The sequence below is a fragment of the Eurosta solidaginis genome, chromosome 3 (assembly GCF_040869045.1).
Source record: "Eurosta solidaginis isolate ZX-2024a chromosome 3, ASM4086904v1, whole genome shotgun sequence".
Classification (NCBI taxonomy): Eukaryota; Metazoa; Arthropoda; class Insecta; order Diptera; family Tephritidae; genus Eurosta; species Eurosta solidaginis.
This window is the reverse complement of record NC_090321.1, coordinates 113,217,103-113,242,616: the sequence shown is the minus strand read 5'-3', so window position 1 is coordinate 113,242,616 and position 25,514 is coordinate 113,217,103. Positions and strand designations below refer to the sequence as shown.

General features: G+C 38.8%; 1 protein-coding gene across 11 annotated transcripts in view; it reads right to left on the bottom strand.

The window, feature by feature from the left end:
- The window catches only part of Obsc (Obscurin), a 2,548,720-nt gene that overhangs the window by 1,531,410 nt on the left and 991,796 nt on the right, over window positions 1-25,514 (bottom strand). For all 11 annotated transcript variants that reach the window (XM_067772951.1, XM_067772955.1, XM_067772952.1 and 8 more), the window contains one exon: window positions 11,192-11,327. In XM_067772951.1, the coding sequence (XP_067629052.1) occupies window positions 11,192-11,327 (136 nt within the window). The remainder of the gene's footprint in view (window positions 1-11,191; window positions 11,328-25,514) is intronic.

Sequence of the window (25,514 nt, the reverse complement as noted above, 5' to 3'; positions counted from 1 at the left end):
GCTACAATTTAATACCATTTGGACTGCATATAGGTTTTGACCATTGCATGATAGTGTGATTTAACCCAACGCTTAAGACCACGCTCACTCTCTGCTAAGCAGATGGATATTCAGATCAAGGCAAATAAAAGAGGACAACTGAAATATTTTGTTGTTGTAGGAATTCTTACTTCAACAAATTGTAAACAAATGCAATAAACTTTTGTGGGTCGACTATAAATTTTGATTCGTACAAAAATTATTTTTAAATCCCTAAAAAGTATATTCTTTGTCTTCTTATGCTTCTGAAAAAGAGCTATAAAAGCAATTAATTCCAGCAAGAATTGTATCCAGAATCACTCTTGCCAACTGCTTCAACTTTGATGAAGAAGATAGATAAATGTGTTTTGGAATATTCAAAAGACATTTGCATCCGAAATTTCGCCATCCGCCGGCAGTTTCCATAGCTCAGCTCGATTCGAAATTAAATTTATTACAATTCGGGTTCAAGGGTTAATAAGAAGGCAGCACGACAATCGAAACTCATTTTTTAAATCACATTAGCTTTGAAATGGTGGATCGGGTTAATGACATAGGTGATCGGGCGACAAATAGTATTATTATAATTTTTAGAAATAGTTTGAGAGCTGCATTGTTATGGTTTGATTTACTCAAATTGTTTTCAGTCACTGATCGTAAAACGTAATACAGGCCAGCATGCTAGAGCATGTTAGGTAGAGAACCAATGTTCCAGGAACCCACCAAACTGTTTCCGCTGCAGTCTAGGCTTGTTTTTGTAGTTACAACAACTCAAAACTCCACATCAGCACACGTGTGAGTGCGATAATGTCTCATAAATAGCATACAATCAATAGCACTAAAGCCCTGATAGTTGATACTTGCTGTGCTACTATGATGGGCTCCATGCAGACAGTAATTCATTCCGCGCTCCTAGAATTGATATATACGTCATTCGTTTATGCTGTATTTCACAAAAACGAGATTCATCGGGTCATGGTGGAATAACTAGGTGAAGTAAGCCGTCAATTATCTCGCTCTAAATTCTTCTTTCTTCTGTCATTCGGCTATCTTAAAAATTTTCACCAATGTTGTCCCCGAAAAAGTGTTCTTTTTTGCATTTTTCAGGAGCAAAATATGCCACTTTTAAAACTTTTTTAACATAAACTATTAGGTGGATATCGATGGATTTACGGGATTCAATAACAAAGATTCATCATTTGGGTATCTTTAGTGTTGGCTTCCATAAGTAAGGTCGTGATATATTATTACGCCCATATATGTACGGTTATGTATGTTTAATTTGTTACAAAAAAAATTGAAACAGGTCTTTGTTAAAACAAACTATTTGTATTCATGTCATACCCAACTAAGGATTTTCGCCTGTGCAGCGCTAATGAACACATTCGAGGAATGGTTTTGTCGTTCCTACAACAATAACACCAAAACTGTCCTATTACACCTTATTTATGTAAAAATTTAATTAAAACAATGGCATTCTAAATATAGTTACAAATAATTTTAACTCACTTTTGTTTTTTTGCCTACAGACCACTAAGATAATAGGTATGTTACAGTTATGGATGGTAATTTAGAATATATGAATCCGGCTCTATCGAAACAGCATCTTCTGGTTTTAGGCCGACTGCCGCAGGGCTAGTATATCCCCGGACATATTTTAGTAAATAATAACTTGGTAACATTAGTAATACATATGAATTCAACTATCAGGAGTTTTTAGGGGAAGTTATGATCAAGTTTGTAATATATTAGAAGGGCATATGTTTTACTTCCGTCGCTCAACTACAAATCAACAGAGCAGATAGAAATTACAATGGATTTTTAGGGATGGAAACACATTTAAAAGTATTACGATCCCTTCCAAGTGGGGCTGTAAAACTTTTCATCAAACCCGAAGCCCATTTTTATTTATTTATTTATTATTTAAAGTCGACGACAAACTATGGTCGACTGCATAATATAAAAGATATATAAATATACAACTCAAAAGATAAAATTTAAGATATATCGAGATTTCAACAATGTTATATTACTAACAAAGAAATATTAATGAACATTACTATTTAATTTCAGAATATAATAATAATAAGAAATATGAGTAGAAATAAGATCTTATGCCGAAATCTTATACTGGCGGAATGCATCAGATTCCGCTCAGCATGATTTCGGAATGTAGTGGATTCCAATCTCCCTGTTGGAATGCAAAAAGATTCCAATCAGCATGTCATGGGAATCCGGCAGTGCTAAGAGTAGTGTAATGAGGATACGCCATCACAAGGCATAAAAAAGTAACATGACCTGTGTTGTTGGAATGCACCGGATTCCAATCAGCTCGATGCCTGACCCATAAGATTATACTGCCGGAATGCATACGATTCCGGTAAGTGACTCATGAAAAAGCATGTTTTTACGTTGTTGGAATGCACCAGATTCCAATCAACACAGTACTGTCTTGTTCCTTCTTAATGATACATGTTGATAAATGTTCCTCCTTCCTTAAGCGAGATAGTTCCTGTTTTTTATCGAAGGAATAAAATGCCGGCAAATTAAATTAGCTTGTGTCTCTTAAATTAGATAGGCAAGTATTGCATTACGTATAGTGGCAAAAGTACATTCAAGACTGATGCAGCTATACAAGTCATTGTAGTGCGCGCACCAGATAAGAAGAGGATTATTTTTAGCAAAGTTTCGTCGACAAAGGGGTAAATAGAAATGAACGTAGTGTCTGGATACTCTAGGGGGAACCGCAAAAAACAAGCGGCTGAGGAGGTCCGCGGAATCAATTTCTCCAATAATGAGCTTATGGATGAACAATACCCCCAGTAATATTCTCCGATTTTCCAGAGTGGGTAAGTTAATAAGATGAAGTCTACTTCTGTATGGAGGAAGGTGGAGACTTGAGTCCCAATTAAGGCCGCGCAATGCAAATATCAAAAATTGCTTTTGAACTGACTCAAGACGCTTTATATGCTTTTGAGAAACAGGGGACCAAACGCATGAGCAATACTCGAGTATTGGACGAACCAGCGATGTGTAAAGAACCTTAGTGAGGTACGGATCATCGAACTCTTTAGCCCATCTTTTAACAAATCCAAGTAAACCCAACGCTTTGTTGGCTATAGATGAAATATGCATGTTAAAATTCAATTTCGGATCAAAAAGGACACCTAGGTCATTTGCAATAGATATACGCTCCAAAGGCGTACCATCTGTTACATAAGATTTCAATGCTGGCTTCACTCGGTGAAATGTCATATGCTTACATTTAGAGCAATTTAAAGCTAGTAAATTTGTTGTGCACAACATTGGAACGAGTCCAAGTCGGCCTGAAGAAGATCCAAGGAACTCAAATTGGTAGGACAGTAAGTGTAGCAAAGTTTTACATCATCCGCATACATTATAGTATGGGAATATAATATTGTCTGTGGCAAGTCATTAATGAAAAGGGCAAAGAGCAAAGGGCCTAGATGACTTCCCTGGGGTACGCCGGAGGAAACTCCGAACGATTCCGACAGATTGCACTTGAACAGGACTTTTTGGGTCCGGTTAGAAAGATAGCTTTTCAGCCACATTAATAAGTGAAATGGAAAGCCCAGTAAATCAAGCTTATGAATAAGCAACTCATGGTTGACGGTATCAAATGCTTTTCTGAAGTCCGTGTAGATGACATCCGTTTGCTTGTTCGCTAAAAATCCTTCCATAACTATAGAGGTGAATACAAGCAAATTTGTAGTGGTTGACCTTTGACGAATAAAACCGTGTTGGCATGCAGATAAAAGACTAGAACACTGATATTGCAGTTGACTGGTGACAATCTGTTCAAAGACTTTAGGAATGACTGAAAGTTTAGCAATACCCCTGTAGTTTTCAACTTTTGACCTACTACCTTTTTTATGCAGGGGTATAATAAAAGACTGTTTCCAAAGTGCCGGGAATGACGCAGATCCCAGAGATAGCTCAAATAATTTTAAAATAGGCTCATACATGTTTTCGGCGCAGTACCTAAGCACGCAACTAGGAACACCGTCCGGTCCCGGAGAAAAGGTGGGCTTCAAAGATTGAAGACTCTGAAGAACAATATTACCATCAATAGCAGGATTCCTAATGTAATTCGAGCTATCTAAGTGATAGGGATATTGACCGGAATGAAAACCACTGGATGAATACGTGGACTTAAAGAACTCAGAAAACTCAGAACATATACGAACAGCAAACAATTACGCTATAGCTACCGAATGAAAGCCTAACTGCTATGAATTCGATATGAGAGATATTGTCCAGCGAAATCAACTCAGACGATAGGTTAGATTCAACAGCAATAAGGACACCTCCCGCTCTAGAGATGCGATCACGCCGATAAACAGCATATTTATTTGAAAAAACCTCAGAATTGTAATTATCAGGCTTTAGCCAGGTCTCCGTAAAAGCTACAACTTGTGCAGAAAAGTTGAAAGAATTAAGGAAGAATGGAACAAGTTTTGATCGTAAACCACGAACATTTTGGTAATTAATGTGAAGACGGGACAGATCAGCAATTACCTTTGTGTTGTTATTACTGTGTTCGTCATACCGTTTTTTGGCTGTAATAAAACAGGTTCGGCCCTCGCCTTTCTCGTGAACAAGTGAACCACAGTATGCTTGGGCCAAAAAGAGGAATCAAGTACCTTATCGAAATATTCATCTGAAAGGAATATTTTAAATGAGGAGATGTCTCTCTCATATTTAAAGTTAAATTTATACACATTGATGTTACTAGTGGGTGCAACACCAAGTTTAGAGCAAACGTAATGAGCAATGTCATTTTCGGTAAGCGAGGCGTGTAATCGGGACACAAATACAGCCCTACGAGGTGGCACGGCAGTCACCTGCAAAGTCACCTGCGGGTAGCGCACCAGAGAGCTGGGAAGGTGCGGCCGTTATAGCGTTGGTTATCGAGCCCGTACTATTTTTTTCAGGTACACTTGTATCGCTAGCAACAACCCCAGTATCGGTAACTGTTATTGTTGGAGCTAAAGATACCGGTGGAGGTGTAGGATGAATTGGGGAGTCCAGCGAAATCAACATTGGTGACGTAGAACAAACAGCCGCAAAGGTACCACTATTAGTTCGTGCATCGTTTAATTTGCCAGAAATCGTCCCACTGGAAGTCTCGACACAACCTTGTGGAGATTCTTGTGGAGATTCCTGAGCTGCATTGTTCATAACGTCTTTGGTAAGCCTGTTCGTATCAGTCAACGCGGTTGAAGGGACATTCGTAGGAGGACAGCTTTGCCCCTGACTCGAAGACAAGTTGGAGTCATTGTTGGGCATACATTTCTTTCGTTTTGGGGATTCAGATATCACTTTAAATTTTTTAAAGTAAGCCTCCATCGTTTTGAATCTTTCGTTAAGGTCACGAAACCCAATAAAAATGTTGTTGAACTCTTTCTGAGTTTGCCTCATAAAAGCTCGCATGTCATTTTCTACGAAACGACAATCATGACATGTCCAGTTCAGTCCAATTTTGCTGGATATTAGGTCAACCACCCGACCACCTATGTGAGAGAAACCGGCACAGATAACATGAGCCATATTATCACAGAGCCAACAACAAACATAAGTATCACCACTGGAAATTTTCTTTTGATTGATGCACTTCTTGACACAGCAATCCAACATAATTGCAAAGTTAAACAAACCCAAAAGAAAAATAGGCAAGAGAAACTATAAGTATAGGATAAATTGAACAGCTGTTCAAAAATTATGGGCGGAGTTATTTTGGAGCACTGGATGCAAATCGCAAGACAGCGTATACATAGCTAGCAGCGAACACAACACAAAAAGGGCACACAATGACTTGCTAATAGCAGCTACCAACAAAAAGGTATGCAGTTATCACAAATTTTTGTGAAAATCTATGATATATGAACACACAGACTGAATGTTTAAATTGCACAAAAAGCCACTATGTATATTGCACTGTGTAAAGATTTAATACCAAATTAAACTTATAAACTGTTTTCTATTATATGAATAAATATTTATAAAAGATAAAACTTGTTTACAAAGTAAAAAGAATAACAATTCGAAGAGCGATCAAAAAAACACGTCCGCGCACGGCAAGGTTACCAAAATGTTTGCAAAGTGCGCAAAGTTACTACAGTGCAACTAAATAATGGATAACACCTCTCCCTTTTATGTCCGGTTTTTCGATGAAAGTTTCAACTGCAGTTGAAGTAGCATTCAACATTATAAGTCCACATGTCGTTAACAATGCTTTAACTGGTCTGGACGTAAATAGACCCCTAGTGGGACTGATTGATCAACTGCTCAGGGGAAGGAAAGTGCTTTCCTCACTGGGGAAGGTTGATATAACACGATTTGTCATAAGGGGCACGCCCCATGGTTGTGTCCTTTCCCCCTTCTACTATGGAACCTAACGGAAAACTCGCTATTAAGAGATACTAGTTGAGGGAGCGGGAAGTTTGTGGCATATGCTGATGACCTATCGATTGTCTACAGAGGCAAGTTCCCTCAAACTTTATGCGACTTGATGCAGGTAGCAGGACGACAGGTTTCCCTGTGGGCTTCCCAATATGGACTTAGCGTCAATTCCGATAAATTTGAGCTTGTCTTATATACCAAACTATACAAAATACCTTCGAAAACCTACCAGAACTAAATGGGGTGCGCCTATGCCTGGCAAATAACGCCACATTTCTAGGCGTTGTTTTAGACAAAAAGCTGAACTGGAAGGACAACGTTATACAGCGACAAAAGAAAGCGTACATTGCATTGTATACGTGTAAAAGAGCCATTGGCAAAAAATGGGGATGTTGGGATGAGCATATGCAGATGGATTTATATCGCGATTATCCGACCCATATTGCTGTATGGGATAGTCGTATGGTGGCCAGCCTTGAGCAAGGCGTCAAACTTAAACTTGTTGGGTAAAGTCCACAGATCCTGCATGATAAGCATAAGCGGGGCTCTAAGAACAACGCCTACCGAAGCTCTTCAGGTCATTCTTGACATCCTTCCATTGGATCTAGCTGGTCATCGAACAACGGCAACGTCAGCCCTGCGTCTAAGGGAGTTGTCGTGTTGGAACAACAAGACCACATGACTCTCAAGCATACTAAACAAATACAGTTTTCTTCCTCCTAGCACGGATCGCTGTGCGACCACAACAGTTGCTGAAACCAACTGTAAGATAAACATCCCCAGCAGGGATGCCTGAACGGAGTCGGATAAGTGCCTTGCTATGGGCAGCAGCATTTCCATATACACGGACGGCTCCAAGATAAACGGTAGAGTTGGAGGTGGAGTATACTCAAGGGAACTTGACCTCCAGCTCTCATTCAGACTACCCGCCCACTGCAGTGTATTCCAGGCAGAAGTTGCAGTTATAATGGAAGTGCAGCTAGGATAGGGACATACAATATCGGCAAAGACATTTTTTTCTTCAGCGACAGCCAAGCTGCCATAAAATCTCTTGGCCCCACTCGTTCATTTCTGAACTAGCAATAAACTGTCGCCGATCTCTTCAAGAGATGGCTCAACAGAACCGTGTACACCTCACATGGGTCCTTGGACATTGGGATATCGAGGGAAACTGCACTGCAGATGAACTCGCTAGGCAGGGTACAACCAGGCAGGTTCTTCCTGGACAAGAACGCTTAGGTATGCCCCTGTCCACATGCAAGCCAATGCTAAAAGAGCACATCTACCGTCAAGCCGACGAAAGATGGCTACAAACACCGGGGTGTCGAACAACGAAAGAAACCTGGCCTAAATGGGGTCCTAAAAGATCCCATCACGTGTACAACCAAAGAAGGGATACAATTTCCATACTTGTGGGGGCACTAACGGATGATTGCCTCATAGGTAGGCGTGCATAAAGGTTAGGGGCGCCTTATCGTCGTTGCTGTAGGAGTTGTAAAGAGGATGAGGAGGAGAATACGGTGGATCACATCATTTGCAACTGCCCAGCACTAAGCGGAGCACGGCAGAGCTTTCTGGGAGCTCCATTTCTTGATAATCTGAGCCAGGTTGTGGAGCATGATGTCAAGGACCTGGTAGCTTTCATCAGGTCCTCAAAATGGTTCGAAGAGGAAAGGTAACGGTGTTTTTCGTGGTATCACAACGGGCCTAATACTATTGGCCTAAGTGTGCCCTCGGGCAGCCACTCCAACCTAACCTTCAACTGCAGTTGAATTTGAGGTCAGTTTACTTAAGACGCATTACTGAGATTTACTGCTCATCACAGTTTTACATTTTATTTTTATTCGATGCCAAAAGTAATATAGCACTGGTCCTGTGAAAAAACAGTTTCTGTAATAGCTTTCGTAGCAAGGCATCTCCTTTTCTACTCCTTTTTTTTCGAAGCGGGTACAAATTTTACCCTCTTCTGGCGTTTGAAAATACATCCCTACCATTTCAGATAGCGTACATCTTATGTCTTCTTTTATTTGCTTCACCTGATGATTCCACCATGTCATCGGGTAAACATTATCTTCCACTTGACGCAAGAGCTACTACTATTACTTTGTTAAATATATTTTGATTCAGATATTCTCTTTCCAATGACGTTTTATTTTATTCTGACAACATGTATGCATATTTTAGAGGGTTGCCATACTTATCTTCCTAGAACCCTACCATGATGGAAGTAGATTTTACTATATATATTATTTTTTTTGAGAAATAGAAATAATTTACAATACAATTTTAAAGAAAAGAAAAAAAATTCCCTGCGCCGTCGCTCAACATTGAGTTTGCCTTAAACCATAATACTAAAAGAAAAACTGTCTAATGATGTTAAATACTCATATTGCGTAGTCTTTTCAGAAAATATATATAAAAAAACAATAAGTTCAAATAAAATGTTTCAAGCCGAACAATTTTTAAACATTTCCCCAAGTAATGAAAAAAAAAAACTTATCCACAAAAGGTGCGGATTTATTAAAAAATTCACGTATCCCGATTAGCTAGAAGCATAAGTGAACCTGGTAATTCAAAATTCATTCGTAGGTTCAGTTGGTATGGAAAATCCATTTATAAAACACGATGGACGTATTTGAAAGCATTTGGTTGCACTTGGCCCCTATGCAAAACATTGTGTAACTATTTCTTAAAATGGGTTGCCACTGATTAATCTCTTATCGGAAATAATTGTTCTACACTTACCCAACTAAGACTACCAAGCCTTCGTGTTTCGCGTGGCTTCTCCGACCTCCGCCTTTCGAACGATAATACCCGGGTCAACCTTCCAGTTTTCGCACGGTGACTCTCAGTTTTAGGGTGGCTTCTCCTGTGTCTGGGTTTCGAATGATAATCCCCTTAAACTTAAAACGTGCAACTACTATGAAGTTTAACAGGGTTTTTTTTTTAGTAAAATGTGTGAAACCTTAAAACATTGATAGTTTACGTAAATATCTTTTAATAGCAATACTACGACGGACATATCCGCTGTTTGAGATATTAAATGGGATTTTCGGTATTTCTCAAATTGAGAAATATTACCTGAATTTTATCTGGTTTAACTACCCTTCCTAAATGATGCTCACCTCATACTTATATTCAACAAAATTGGGACGTATGTGTTTCTCAAACCTTCGTAAATTTGTTCTCGTCGTTTATTTGCGAAACTATAAAATGGCTTCATAAAGGTTATTTTGATTCCAAATTTACCGGCTTGGTCCCTCAGAGTGAATAACCGTAATTAAAGCATATCCAAACCAAGTATAAACATCACCTACTCGTTGCGACTCCGGTTTCAAATGTGAAGATGTAAGCACTAAATACATGTGCGTGAGGTTCTAGAAACCACCAAGAAGAGTAAAATTGGTAAAACCTAGGCTTTCCCAAGACAGTCGAGCAGCGAGCGAGTGTGATACTAACCTAACCGCAGTGGTTAGTCGTGAAACTGAAGATACGCGGTCAACCATGATAAAGTCATGGCTATATTATTATTATTATTACTAGGGCTGAAAGCACTGCGACCTTTGTGCAGATCCATTGTGCATGACGCTTCAGCCTAATTTTGTATGTGGAGGCTTTTGCTGTATCTAAGTACCTCTTCAGGCTATTTATTCCATATCACATAGGGATTAAGAGTCACACCACCTAGATGGAAGAGTACCTGCCTCGCCAGAGCGACGCATTCGCAGAGAATGTGAACCGGCGTTTCATCCCCCAGCTCACAGAAACGACAAATTTGAGTATCGGATAGATTTATCTTACTTAGGCGATATCGTAGACCACAGTGTCCCCTATAGTACCCAGTGAGTGCCCTTAGATCCTCCCCGCTTAGATTAATGAGTTTGGCTAATACTTGCGTTGCCGGAAGTATAAACAGTTTGGCCTGTATTTGCCCTGGGCAGTCAATTCAGTGACGCCTGAATTGTTTAGTTTCCCAATTACCTATAGTTTCCCTGGTGTGTGCTTTTGTAAGTCCACTAAAGGGCTCTGGACCATAGAATGCTGCTATATCACCCTGCTTTGCTAGGTAATCTGCATGATCATTACCTTCATGTCCCCGATGTGCGGGAACATGACTCTATTACCCGGCACAACATTTTGGATCGCCATGGATTATACGACTTTCACCCGTAAGGTACGCAATAATATGCACTTTTGATGTCGAGGCTGGCATCTTTGGTCGAATAGTTATTCCATAACGTTTTAAGGTGTTTATCAGGCTTATCCCCTTGTAGCCTATGCAGCTCTGCAGCATGGCGCAGCAAATAACACCCGTCAGGAAGTATTCGTAGGTACATTCAGAGCATCTAGGAAAGTGACGTAGACGAAAGTATGAAGTAGAACTTGCAGTCCCTTTGGGGCAAGTAGCAACCACAATTTTTTCTGGCTTTCAGTCTAGAATTGATGATATCGTTATGACTATTACGTCTATGGAGCGGCTGTAGTGGGAGTTCCGAAATGGCTGTAGTTCCGCCGCCGATGAAGTGATCGGCGTAAGCCTCTAGTGGACTGCATCTGACTTCCGCTTTATATCCGGTTCCAAAAGAAAACGGAGTTTGAGATGAAATCAGTAGAAAAATCTGAGCGAAGTTATTACAACTGCATTGCTAATGTTCATAGATTGGTTAGAAACATGTACTCTGAGTTTTAAAACTAACTTATTTTCAGACATTTACTTAAGTATGTACATTTGTATTCTTAAGTGCCTTACAATTTTACTCGTGGTTTCGGATCCCCCATCACTTTAATCATAAAGCGGAAAAGTGTATGTTCCAACATCTCTGAGTCTCTCAGTTGCACAAGAAAAACTGGGGCAACGTTTGTTTTAGTTTCATCATGTCCGGAAACTGAAAAGAAAAAATTAAATACGGCAAACTCAATTTAACTTTCTTATAATTTATAAAGAATTCAAATAGCAATTTTTTATAAATCTATATGAGTTCTCTCCTAATAAAAATATTAATAATTTTTTTAATGTAGTAAGGTCTTGTTGGTAAGTACTTGAGTAGGGGCGTTTGTTGTTGTTGTAGCAGTGCTTCGCCCCATCCAATAGGTGTGACTAATCACAAATTGTCATCAATATCCTCTAACGGGAGTTCAACGAAACTTGCTGTTTCAACAGGGGTAGACCATAATGGGGGGGGGGGGGGGGTGTTAGAGGCGTTGGTTCAACATTACAATTGAAGAGATGATTGGTGTCATGTGGGGACACATTGCAAGCAGGCCATACATTTTGTATGTCGGGGTTGATTTTGGATAGGTAAGACTTTAACCTGTTACAGTATCCTGATCGAAGTTGAGCTCGCGTTTCCCTAGGGAGTGCGCGTTCCTCTTCTGCAAGTTTAGGGTATTGTTCTTTGAGTACAGGATTCACCGGGCAGTTCCCGACATAGAGGCCCGGCGCCTGTTTGTAGAGTTCACTGAGGACCTGCTTGTGCTTTTTGGCTTCATACGGCTCTGTTCTCAGGTGCCGTATTTCCTCACAATATTTACGGAGATGACTCCTTAAGCCCCTGGCCGGCGTTGGCTCATCAATCAGATGTCTGTTGGGATGCCCAGGTTTCTGGGTATTCAACACGAACTGTTTGGTTAGCATTTCATTTCTCTGCCTGATGGGGAGTTTTCCCGCCTCATTATGTAGATGGTGTTCTGGGGACATAAGAAGACAACCCGTGGCGGTTATGAGGGTAGTATTTTGGCAGGCCTGTAGCTTCTTCCAGTGAGTAGTCTTCAGGCTTGGCGACCATATCGGAGACGCGGAGCATGCAATGGGCTGGCCAATTGCTTTGTAAGTGGTAATGAGCGTTTCATTGTCTTTTCCCCAAGTACTGGCAGCAAGAGTTTTGTGGATGTTATTACGGATCTAGATTTTTGATACAATTGCGGCTGCATGTTCACCAAAATGTAGATCCTGATCGAACGTGACACCCAAGATTTTGGGGTGTAAGACAGTCGGTGACGTAGTGCCATTGACGTGGATGTTCAAAATGGTCGACATTTGGGACGTCCATGTTGTAAATAAGGTCGCCGATGCTTTAGTCGGTGATAATTTCAGGTTTCGCCAGGTAAAAAAATTGGAGAGATCAGGGAGGTAGCCGTCTATTTTGTTGCAAAGCTCAACGATCTGTGGGCCTGGGCCTGTGGCCATTACTGTGCAGTCATCGGCGTAGGAAACGATAGTAACTCCTTCTGGTGGCGAAATTAGCTTTGATATGTAGAAGTTAAACAAAAGTGGGGATAGGACACCACCCTGTGGCACCACTTGTTTAATTCTTCTTGGTTTTGATGTTGCGTTTCTAAATTATGCCGGCCACCCAGATAATTAGCGGTCCACCTTTTCAGACATGGGGGAAGGGTAGACTCTTCCAAGTCTTGCAGTAACGTGCCATGGTTCACCGTATCAAAAGCTTTTGATAGGTCCAGCGCAACGAGTACTGTTCTATGGTGGGGGTTTTGATTTAAACCACAATTTATCTGGGTGCTAATGCCATTTAGCGCGGTGGTTGTGCTATGATGTTTTCTAAACAATGCTGATGACAGGCTAGTTGCAAATTGCTTTGAAATAGGGGAGAAAAATGGCTTCAAGCGTCTTGGTTACTGGCGATAGGAGAGATATCGGGCGATATGACTCTCCTATGTTAGCTGGTTTCCCAGGCTTTAGTAGCGGGACCACCTTGGCCATTTTCCATTTTTCGGGGATGACAAAGGTGGACAGAGACAGGTTGAAGACATGTGCTAAGTATTTGAAACCCTCATTTCCTAGGCTTTTAAGCAAAGGTATGGCTATGCCGTCTGGGCCCACTGCTTTAGATGGTTTAGCTTGACCGATGGCATCCTCAATCTCTTTGGAGGTGATGGTAATTGGGGACGGGCTGAATTTATGTTTATGTGCGTATCTGTTGGCCCTCCGTTTAACTTTGTCAACCATAGAATGCAATATATATTGTCGGCAAAAAGCGCTCGCGCATTTTTTCGCATCCGACAGCACTTTATCGCCAAAGGTGATGGGAATTTGGTCGATGTACTTGGACGGATTCGATAGGGACTTTGCGGTGGACCAATGCTTACCCACACCGGGAGAGAGGTTACGACGACTTATATGCTCCTCCCATTTCGCCCGCTTGTGTTCAACCACAAACAATCTGATGCATTGATTTATATCCCTTATTTAGGGGTCGCCGCGATCGAATTGTTTTATAAGGTCAGTTTCTCTCGCTAAATTTGCGGCCTCCGCCGGAAAATGAGGCCGAATTTTGGGAATTCTTCGGGCGGGAATAAAGCGAGCCGAGGAGGATTCAATGACCTTGCGGAAAGCACGCTCCCCTTGGCGAGCATCAGTCGGGATAGGGAGGGCAGCAAAGCGACGGTCTGTAAAGGTTTTGTATTCATACCACTTTCCATTTTTAAAATTTATGAAAGTGAGTTTTTCGGAGACGATGAAGTCGGCCGTGCGCTCGAGCGAAATAAGTATTGGCAGGTGGTCGGATGCCAATGTTACCATCGGCTGCCAGTTGACGCAGTTTACGGGTCCTGCGCTCACGATTGATATATCTGGCGAACTGTGACAGCTTCCTACCATACGACTGGAGGTAAGGCCGTAGAGAGAAACCCGGGCCCGGGACAAAAATTTTACGGGCCCCCTATAAAAAATTCGCTATTACATGTGATTAATTTGAATTAATGTGGTCTCATTCATGAATCATTACCCAACAGGCATTTCTGTAAATTTTTTGAAAAGTAACTTAAAGTAAACTTGTTGTGTTAAACGTTATATAAACGTTTTCAGTATTAAATATATTTAAATTTTTTTTCCAGAAAACATTTTATAAGCTTTGAGGGCAAATGTTAATAAATAATTTAGCTGTGCAAGTAAATTGTAAATGTTTACAAAAAAAAGACGAGAAAAATATTTGTCAATATATTTCAACTTGGAAAATTTAAAATTATTTTCATTAACGTTTATTCATGAGAGGGAATGGCTGCATTTAAACCATTTCCTGGATTCTCCTTCAAACCATTAGAATTGCAGCCATTCTTCATTTAATGTATGCATGAAATTCAGAATTAGTACATATGTATATCTAGGTACATACGCATATGGATTTGTTAATATTATTGAAATTATTGAAATAAAAATTATCATTTATAAAAAGTTTTGGGAAACATTTATAACAAACTTTCTTTTATACATTTTTTATAAGTTTACATTTATAAGCTTCAAAGCAACAAGTCTTTTCGATTATTTCACGCTTAGTTCTAAACAATTTGTAAACAAAAAATTTACGGTTTGTAAGCTTAGTGTTTGTTTGAGAAAACTTTTTATAAATCTACATTACGTTTACTTTGTTTGTTGGGTATTTATGAATTACATCAACAAAAATTTTTCCTACATCAACTAAATGATTTTTAGACTAAGAGCTGAAAATAAAATTAACACAGAATATTCACTATTTATACTTTTTTATTATCTTTTAACAGCCACATATTGTTTCAAATAATCTTTTATAGTTACTTGGTAACATTTTAGTACATTTCTGATTAATATAATGATGATTATAAATTTTAATTATTCAATATAGAAGGTTCGGATATGAATGAGTGGCTTTTCTTGCTTTTTAGCAAAAAGATAATTGTATACAGATTTTGAACATAGATGGCTTTTAGCAATTCCAATGGTGACAGACCTTTATCAAAATTTGCTTCGTAAATGTGTTTCAAGTGAATTACTTCGCATTCTAAGCTTTGAGAAACGTCCGACTTGTATTTTTCGGCAAGTTTTGCTGCGCTCGCCCGAACTGGCGAGATGGTCAATTATACAGCAACTGTTTTGCATTCGTTTAAAATTGGTTCCTGGTCAACTTCAAACCAGCTAATAAGGCATCTAGATGTCGGACCTCAACATCTATGGTGGCGTCTCTAGCTTGGAGTACGACAATTCTTTCATTAATAGTAGTCAGTATTTTTAACCAAATTGAGGGCAGCAAGATACATTCGAACTTTTTGATGTACTTGAGAATGCCGGTAACATCTCCGCATGCTTGTGCAATCAAATTTAGCTTAAGTAATGCGTTTATTGCATGTCTTAATCCTGGAACATGGTTTGCGAATGGTCTGATTGCCTCAATTTTAGCCGAACACCTGGTGTCTGAAAGACTGTGAAGAGAGCTCGGTACATTTTTTAAGAATGTCCCATCGTTGTGGATTGCTGCTGAATATAGTAAAACACTTTTGTACAACTCCGAAGAAAGTTATTGCAGCCGTACAACATTCTGCAGCATCAACACCACATAAATTGAGACTGTGGGTTGCACAAGGCGATTAATTAGCATTCGAGTTTTTGTCGAGAATGTGACGTTGTGCTCCGTTGTCATATTGGTGCCGTTCTTGTACCCATGTGCACGACAATCTTTTAATAGGATTTCATGTTTACCTAGAGTATGTCAAATTAAATTAGCGATTTCCTGACCAGTTTTTTGGTTACAATTAGAGCTTGCGATTTTCCGAACTTGTTCGAAAATAAATTTTACACGAGTCTCGCCTTCTCGCGATATTCTCTAATTTTGAACTACTCGTAAGGCTCGCGAGTTTCTAGACATTTAATTTAATCAATTCATTGACTGTTTATATAGAGCTTACGATTTCTTCTGGAGCACAAGCGAAAATGTCCACAAAACCACAAGTAAAAAACACCGAAATGTATAGAATACTGCCAATGCAGCGATTGAATTGAAAGTCGAGAGCTCGCGAGTATTTCTAGATTCGAGAATCTCGCGAGAAGCCGTGTTTTCGATGTCCCGTTAAAAAAAATAAAATATTGTGAACAAAATTATATTCATGATACAAAAATTGGAGGTAGTTCCATTTAATGTGACATTAATCACTAGACATTTGCGGGGAAAATGACAATTTCACCAAAAACAGTCTACCAGATTGAAAAATATTACGAATTTTTCTAATTTTGATAGATTTAATATTAACGGATACGACTAAATTACTTCCATAGTTATGTCAAATAAAAAAGAAAAAAAAAAGAAATGAGCCGCATGCGTCGGAAATATTTTAATACGAAATATCAGCCTAGAAAAGAATGTTTTTAATAAGTTATTCGAGCTCCCGAAAATTATTTTGGTGGAAGAAACATGGATCGAAGTATACAAAGCAAAGGAATATAGCCGTCTTAAGTGTCCGTATGTGCCCAAAGGAGGTCCTTATAAACCGACACAGAAATTACTAAAGAGTTTAGCATTTTTATGAAATTTAATGGTGATAAATTGGCTACAAGTCCACATTTTTTATTTATTGTATAATTTAAGCGTAGCGCTTGAGAAGGGAATTGTAAAATAATTTTTTTGGGAGAACATTGCCCTGTAGCTCTGCAGGTTAGCAGTAGTTATGAGAGTTATTTTGCCCGTTGTATCAGGGGTTACCTTGGGGCAAGCTCCGCCTATACACATTCTGTACCCCTTTAGCATTGACGACCCACAAACGTAACAAATTAAACACCTACCGCTCACTGCAGACTTAAAGGTTCACTTTTTCTCAACATGCCTTGAGAAATATACACTGTAGAGGCATGATAATAGCGACATGCCAGAAAAGCTGGACTTTTCGTGTATTTTTTTCTGTCTAGGGATCAAGTTGCCATAAAGATCTGATTCATTATCCAATGTATGAGTCATTATCCACTATTTTTCAATAAAATGCATGTTTTACTGTATTCTCAATCGATATGTATGCACATAAATCGCGCTAAAGCATATTATTATTGTCTCAGTTGATAATTGCGTTTTCATTCTGAACGCACAATTTCGGCTTAAACAGTAACGGTTTGGCAACGCTAGGAAAGCAACAAAGATTATCAAGCTTCAGAAATCCCCAAATTTGTGTGGAACCATGATGAAATTAATATTCAGGTTTTCTCATCCCGTTGACGTTTTCCCTTCTTCTGACAAGTTCGGCATGCATAATTTAGAGGGTTGTCTATCATACATATCTGCCTTTGAATTCTACTACGATCGGAGTAGATTTTACCATACTTTGAGAAATATAATATCTATGTAAGCCGCTACCAGAATTTTTTATACTCAGTTGAGCAGAGCTCACAGAGTATATTAAGTTTGATTGGATAACGGTTGGTTGTACATATATAAAGGAATCGAGATAGATATAGACTTCCATATATCAAAATAATCAGGATCGAAAAAAATTTGATTGAGCCATGTCCGTCCGTCCGTCCGTCCGTCCGTTAACACGATAACTTGAGTAAATTTTGAGGTAACTTGATGAAATTTGGTACGTAGGTTCCTGAGCACTCATCTCAGATCGCTATTTGAAATGAACGATATCGGACTATAACCACGCCCACTTTTTCGATATCGAAAATTTCGTAAAACCGAAAAAGTGCGATAATTCATTACCAAAGACAGATAAAGCGACGAAACTTGGTAGATGAGTTGAATTTATGACGCAGAATAGAAAATTAGTAAAATTTTGGACAATGGGCGTGGCACCGCCCACTTTTAAAAGAAGGTAATTTAAAAGTTTTGCAAACTGTAATTTGTCAGTCGTTGAAGATATCATGATGAAATTTGGCAGGGACGTTACTCCTATTACTGTATGTACGCCTAATAAAAATTAGCAAAATCGGAGAAGGACCACGCCCACTTTAAAAAAAAATTTTTTTTAAAGTAAAATTTTAACAAAAAATTTAATATCTTTACAGTATATAAGTAAATTATGTCAACATTCAACTCCAGTAATGACATGGTGCAAAAAAATACAAAAATAAAAGAAAATTTCAAAATGGGCGTGGCTCCGCCCTTTTTCATTTAATTTGTCTAGGATACTTTTAACGCCATAAGTCGAACAAAAATTAACCAATCATTTTGAAATTTGGTAGGGGCATAGATTTTATGATGTTAACTGTTTTCTGTGAAAACGGGCGAAATCGGTTTATGCCACGCCCAGTTTTTATACACAGTCGTTCGTCTGTCCTTCCGCATGGCCGTTAACACGATAACTTGAGCAAAAATCGACATATCTTTAATGAACTTAGTTCACGTACTTACTTGAACTCACCTTATTTTGGTATGAAAAATGAACGAAATCCGACAATGACCACGCCCACTTTTTCGATATCGAAAATTACGAAAAATGAAAAAAATGCCATAATTCTATACCAAATACGAAAAAAGGGATGAAACATGGTGACGTAATTGGATTGGTTTATTGACACGAAATATAACTTTAGAAAAAACTTTATAAAATGGTTGTGACACCTACCATATTAAGTAGAAGAAAATGAAAAAGTTCCGCAGGGCGAAATAAAAAACCCTTAAAATCTTGGCAGGTATTACATATATAAATAAATTAGCGGTATCCAACAGATGATGTTCTGTGTCACCCTGGTCCACATTTTGGTCGCGATCTGGAAAACGCCTTCACATATACAACTACCACCACTCCCTTTTAAAACTCTCATTAATACCTTTAATTTGATACCCATATCATACAAACACATTCTAGAGTCAGCCTGGTCCACCTTTATGGCGATATTTCGAAACGGCGTCCACCTATAGAACTAAGGCCCACCCCCTTTTAAAATACTCATTAACACCTTTCTTTTGATACCCATATTGTACAAAGAAATTCTAGGGTCACCCCTGGTCCACCTTTATGGCGATATCTCGAAACGGCGTCCACCTATGGAACTAGGGATTACTCCCTTTTAAAATACTCATTAACACCTTTCTTTTGATACCCATATTGTACAAACAAATTCTAGGGTCACCCCTGGTCCACCTTTATGGCGGTATCTCGAAACGGCGTCCACCTATGGAACTAAGGATTACTCCCTTTTAAAATACTCATTAACACCTTTCATTTGATACCCATATCGTACAAACGCATTCTAGAGTCAACCCTGATCCACCTTTATGGCTATATCCCTAAATGGCGTCCACCTATAGAACTATGGCCCACTCCCTCATAAAATACTCTTTAACACCTTTCATTTGATACCCATATCGTACAAAGGCATTCTAGAGTCACCCCTGGTCCACCTTTATGGCGATATCTCGAAAAGGCGACCACCTATACAACAACCACCACTCCCTTTTAAAACCCTCATTAATACCTTTAATTTGATACCCATATCGTACAAACACATTCTAGAGTCACCCCTGGTCCACCTTTATGGCGATATTTCGAAACGGCGTCCACCTATAGAACTAAGGCACACTCCCTTTTAAAATACTCATTAACACCATTCGTTTGATGCCCATATTGTACAAACAAATTCTAGGGTCACCCCTGGTCCACCTTTGTGGCAATATCTCGAAACGGCGTCCACCTATGGAACTAAGGATTACTCCCTTTTAAAATACTCATTAACACCTTTCTTTTGATACCCATATTGTACAAACAAATTCTAGGGTCACCCCTGGTCCACCTTTATGGCGATATCTCGAAACTGCGTCCACCTATGGAACTAAGGATAACTCCCTTTTAAAATACTCATTAACACCTTTCATTTGATACCCATATCGTACAAACGCATTCTAGAGCCACCCCTGGTCCACCTTTATGGCGATATCTCGAAAAGGCGACCACCTATACAACTACCACCTCTCCCTTTTAAAACCCACATTAATACCTTTAATTTGATACCCATATCGTACAAACAAATTCTAGGGTCACACCTGGTCCACCTTTATGGCGATATCTCGAAACGGTGTCCACCTCTGGAACTGGGCATCACTCCCATTTTAAAATACTCATTAACACCTTTCTTTTGATACCCATATTGTACAAACAAATTCTAGGGTCACCCCTGGTCCACCTTTATGGCGATATCTCGAAACGGCGTCCACCTATGGAACTAAGGATTACTCCCTTTTAAAATACTCATTAACATCTTTCGTTTGATACCCATATTGTACAAACGCATTCTAGGGTCACACCTGGTCCACCTTTATGGCGATATCTCGAAACGGCGTCCACTTGTGGAACTAAGCATCACTCCCTTTTAAAATACTCATTAATACCTTTCTTTTGATACCAATATTTTACAAACAAATTCTAGGGTCACACCTGGTCCACCTTTGTGGCGATATCTCGAAACGGCGTCTACCTGTGGAACTAAGGATTACTCCCTTTTAAAATACTCAGTAACACCTTTCATTTGATACCCATATCGTACAAACGCATTCTAGAGTCACCCCTGGTCCACCTTTATGGCGATATCTCGAAAAGGCGACCACCTATACAACTACCACCACTCCCTTTTAAAACCCTTCTTAATACCTTTAATTTGATACCCATATCGTACAAACAAATTCTAGGGTCACACCTGGTCCACCTTTATGGCGATATCTCGAAACGGCGTCCACCTCTGGAACTAAGCATCACTCGCTTTTAAAATACTCATTAACACCTTTCTTTTGATACCCATATTGTACAAACAAATTCTAGGGTCACCCCTGGGCCACCTTTATGGCGATATCTCGAAACGGCGTCCGCCTATGGAACTAAGGATTACTCCCTTTTAAAATACTCGTTAACACCTTTCTTTTGATACCCATGTTGTACAAACAAATTCTAGGGTCACCCCTGGTCCACCTTTATGGCGGTATCTCGAAACGGCGTCCACTCATGGAACTAAGGATTACTCCCTTTTAAAATACTCATTAACACCTTTAATTTGATACCCATATCGTACAAACGCATTCTAGAGTCAACCTGATCCACCTTTATGGTTATATCTCAAAAAGGCGACCACTTATACAACTACCACCACTCTCTTTTAAAACCCTCATTAATACCTTTAATTTGATACCCATATCGTACAAACAAATTCTAGGGTCACACCTGGTCCACCTTTATGGCGATATCTCGAAACGGCGTCCACCTGTGGAACTAAGCATCACTCCCTTTTAAAATACTCATTAACACCTTTCTTTTGATACCCATATTGTACAAACAAATTCTAGGGTCACCCCTGGTCCACCTTTATGGCGATATCTCGAAACGGCGTCCACCTATGGAACTAAGGGTTACTCCCTTTTAAAATACTCATTAACACCTTTCATTTGATACCCATATCGTACAAACGCATTCTAGAGTCAACCTGATCCACCTTTATGGCTATATCCCTAAATGGCGTCCACCTATAGAAATATGGCCCACTCCCTCATAAAATACTCTTTAATGCCTTTCATTTGATACACATGTCACACAAACACATTCCAGGGTTTCCCTCGGTTCATTTTCCTACATGGTTATTTTCCCTTATGTTGTCACCATAGCTCTCAACTGAGTATATAATGTTCGGTTACACCCGAACTTAACCTTCCTTACTTGTTAGACATAAACATAAACATAATTTTGTATTCCCCAAAAGATTATAGACAAAATTTTGCAGAAAACTTAATTTTTTGAGGAAATTTGTAGGAAAAATTTAGTACTTTTGTAGTACAAGTAAATACTGGCAAATAGATCTGCCGAAAAAGTGAGGTTATTTTGTTGACATCACCTTTATTATTTCATCATGGTGTGGAACTACCTTCTTTTTTATACCATGATTATATGTATAATAAATATGTTTTGAGTTAAGTGTCATTGGAAAGCAATAAAATCAAGTAAGATGTCACAAGTAAAAAAAAAAACCACGTGTATAAATACTGTCCATACAGCGATTAAGTTTATGGTGAGAAACTCGCGAGATTTACGAGTACTTCGAGACATGAGAATTTCGCGAGAAGTCGAGTTCTCATCTTGCTTGTGTTCGAGAAGAAACCGTAAGCTCTAGTTACAATCCACGAAAGCCAAAAAACGTTCTTGAATTTTACAATTTGTTGCTTTCGAATTAAAATGGAGGTAGCGCAAAATGAACGTAGTATGTTCAACGTGACTAGCATCAGGCGTATCATCAACGACAATAGCAAACTACTTGGCTTTCTTGCGTTGGTCTAATATAGTTTCCCTCACGTTTTTTGCACAAATTTATAAACAGCGTTTTGAGCCAGCTGCCAAATGAAATATTTATTCTTAAATTTTAAGGAAAAAAACTTTTCAAAATGTTTTTCATACTTCACTATAATATTAAAACGAAATGCAGATATTCGTTGCTTTTGAAATTCGGCTTAAAAATTGCAGATGGAACAACTAAAGACTCTCTTGAATTAAAAAAAAATGTCTTAGTACCTCTAAATCGCGGGCCGCATCAGAAACCCCGGGCTTGGGGGAATCACCCCATTCCCTCTCCCCTCTCGTCTGAGTGGGGGCGCCTCCGTTTATTGTGCAGAACGTCGTTTCTTCTATTTGATCCGCCAACATCTCTCCCCTGCTGTCCGCCGGCAAGTTTGAATGCTATAGGTCGTAATGGGCATTGAAATCGCCTAAGATAATGCGATTATCGCCAGTGAGTAAGGCGCTAATATTAGGGCGGTATCCACTGTGGCACCAGGTGGCAGGAGGGATGTAGATGTTGATGATTTCTAGGTTTACATCTCCTGACCGAACAGATAAGACGTGACGTTCTAGGACATTATCCCTGCGGCCGATGTCGGGATCAAATATATGATATTGCATTGAGTGGTGTATTATAAACGCGAGACCGCCTCCATTCCCGCTCTCGCGATTTTTTCTGGGGACATTATAACCAGAACAGGTCTGCAGAGCAGATCTTGCTGTGAGTTTAGTCTCTTGAATCGCAATTGATGTTGTGGCCCTGGGACTGTACGTCCCTGGGTAAGCATTGGGGTATATTCAGTAACTTACAATCGTATTTAAAACTTCCATTCAATATTCAGAAAATTACAATTGATATTAGAAAATTACAAATCATTCTCAGAAAACTACAATTCAAATTCGAAACAGCTGTTTTGTGTAAGTATGACGTTTCGTTTACTAGTCACAATAAGAATAAATTTTTGAACCGATTCTCTTTACCTACATTTCTTAAATTGTGTGGCTGTTTTGCTCTTTATTACTGAAGGACCGTTCTAGAAGGGAGTTGGCAAAGACGTACGTTGTTTGGCACAATCTAGCTTCAGCAAAATGTTCTCGTGTAGGGCTTATCAGTTTTTTGCTGGTATCACAGCACTAGCACAACTATGCACTTCTACCTGTTCTGTTTACTTTACATTCCCTACACACGGATACATAAAAATAATAACAATTTAATATTATGGTATACACAACCTACAGTGTGTGGGCACCTAATTAACTTTTTGTCATCACAACCAAGCAGGTACAAAATAAATACTGCCAGAAACTTCATTAAGAAGAGATATTGATATTAAACCATCACCAATTTAATGAATCTATTGTAGAGAACATTGAAAAAACCCTGAAATATAATAGCTAAATTTGAACACGGCATTGTCAAAAAACCCAACATAACCCTGGCTTATAAATCTAACTTCACATTGGTAAGATGTTTTACACAAACGAAAACGCCAATATACAACACCACAACGTGGTATACAAAATACATGGCTAGATGAACGCGAAGCTGACATCAGAAAACACAAACAAAGTACAGCCATTTAGCAACACAAATTTACACATAAACACGTAGCTGACTTTTCAAACGAAAAAACAATAGACAAAGAAGGGGGAAAAATACAAGATATACTTTGGACAGTTTCGAATTGTGCAAAACAGGGACAACACAATTAAAAAAGAAGTAATGGTATCTAAGTTCGGGTGTAACCGAAGTTGGATTTACGCTGTTGTTTATTTTACATATTTATTTACATATCTGCCAACATACTTAAAACCTGAGGCTTTCGATATGTTTCAACATTATGCAGTTTGATAACATAACGGTTGATCATAACGCTATAAATGAATCAAGACAAATAATATATAGGATGAAAGAAGTAATTGATTTAGCAATGTCCGTACGTCTGTCGGACCGTCTATCTGGGATCCCGACAACTTGAGTAAATATTGAGTTATCTTTTTATATTGGATTCCGATAGATTTGTAGATTTTGTGTGTATATTTAAGCTACACGGACAAAAATAAATCATTAATTTTCCATGAACAGCGTTCATAAACATTCTGCTCTTGTTTTTATGAATAAGTTCATTGATTTTAATGAATTTTTCATAAATTAAATGAATAATTTCATAGAAATTTATGAAAATGCTCATGAAGGTAATGGATGCAAATTTATGAAGTAGCCTTAGAACAATATTCAGTTTTTATGCTTTATGAACAATGGTTATGAATGCTTTTCATAAACTTCTATGAAATTATTCATTGAGTTTATGAAACATTTCATAAAATCAAAGAATGTATTCATACAACTGATGGTATTAGTATTGCCGTCGTGTCTAGGCTGCAGAACTACACAAAAGAGGGGAATTTTTCAAAAGTTAACGCCACTGTATTTCGCATCATCAGTTGTTGGGTGAAAAAAGGCAAAGTAGAACTGCATAAATTTGTTTGTGAAATAAAATCTGTGTTTTGTTTGTGAAATAAAATGATCTGTGCTTTGTGTAAGAAGGAATATGAAAGTATTGACGGTTTTGTTCGACATTTGAAAAGGATTTACAACATCCATATGTCACTTCAAAGTAGCTACTGCTTAGAAGGTGAAATTCTGGAAATTTTCCCAAACGAGAAATTAAGTTTCTATCTAACCGAAAAGAGAGGAAAACTGTACACCAAATTTTGCAACATGAAAAAAAGCATCAAAAGCTACAGTTCGGAAGCTAAACAGCGTCGTATGGAATCTCCAGAGGTCGAGAAAAACGGTAGGTTTTGCAGTATATTACATAAATTTTCGTTTATTTAACTTTTATTTCATTTCAAGTTCCGGAAATTGGTGCTGAAGAAATGCTTCAGCGTGTGAAGTTCAACAATTTGACCGCGGAGGAGTTACAAAACGCTTGGCAAGCTTACAAACAAAATTTCAAAACATACACCAAATATTTCGCGAGTGGCCAGAATATAAGGAACCTGATGGATATCGTCTGATGAATAAATCTTAAAACATAGGTTTTGTGTTTGCAATTTACTAA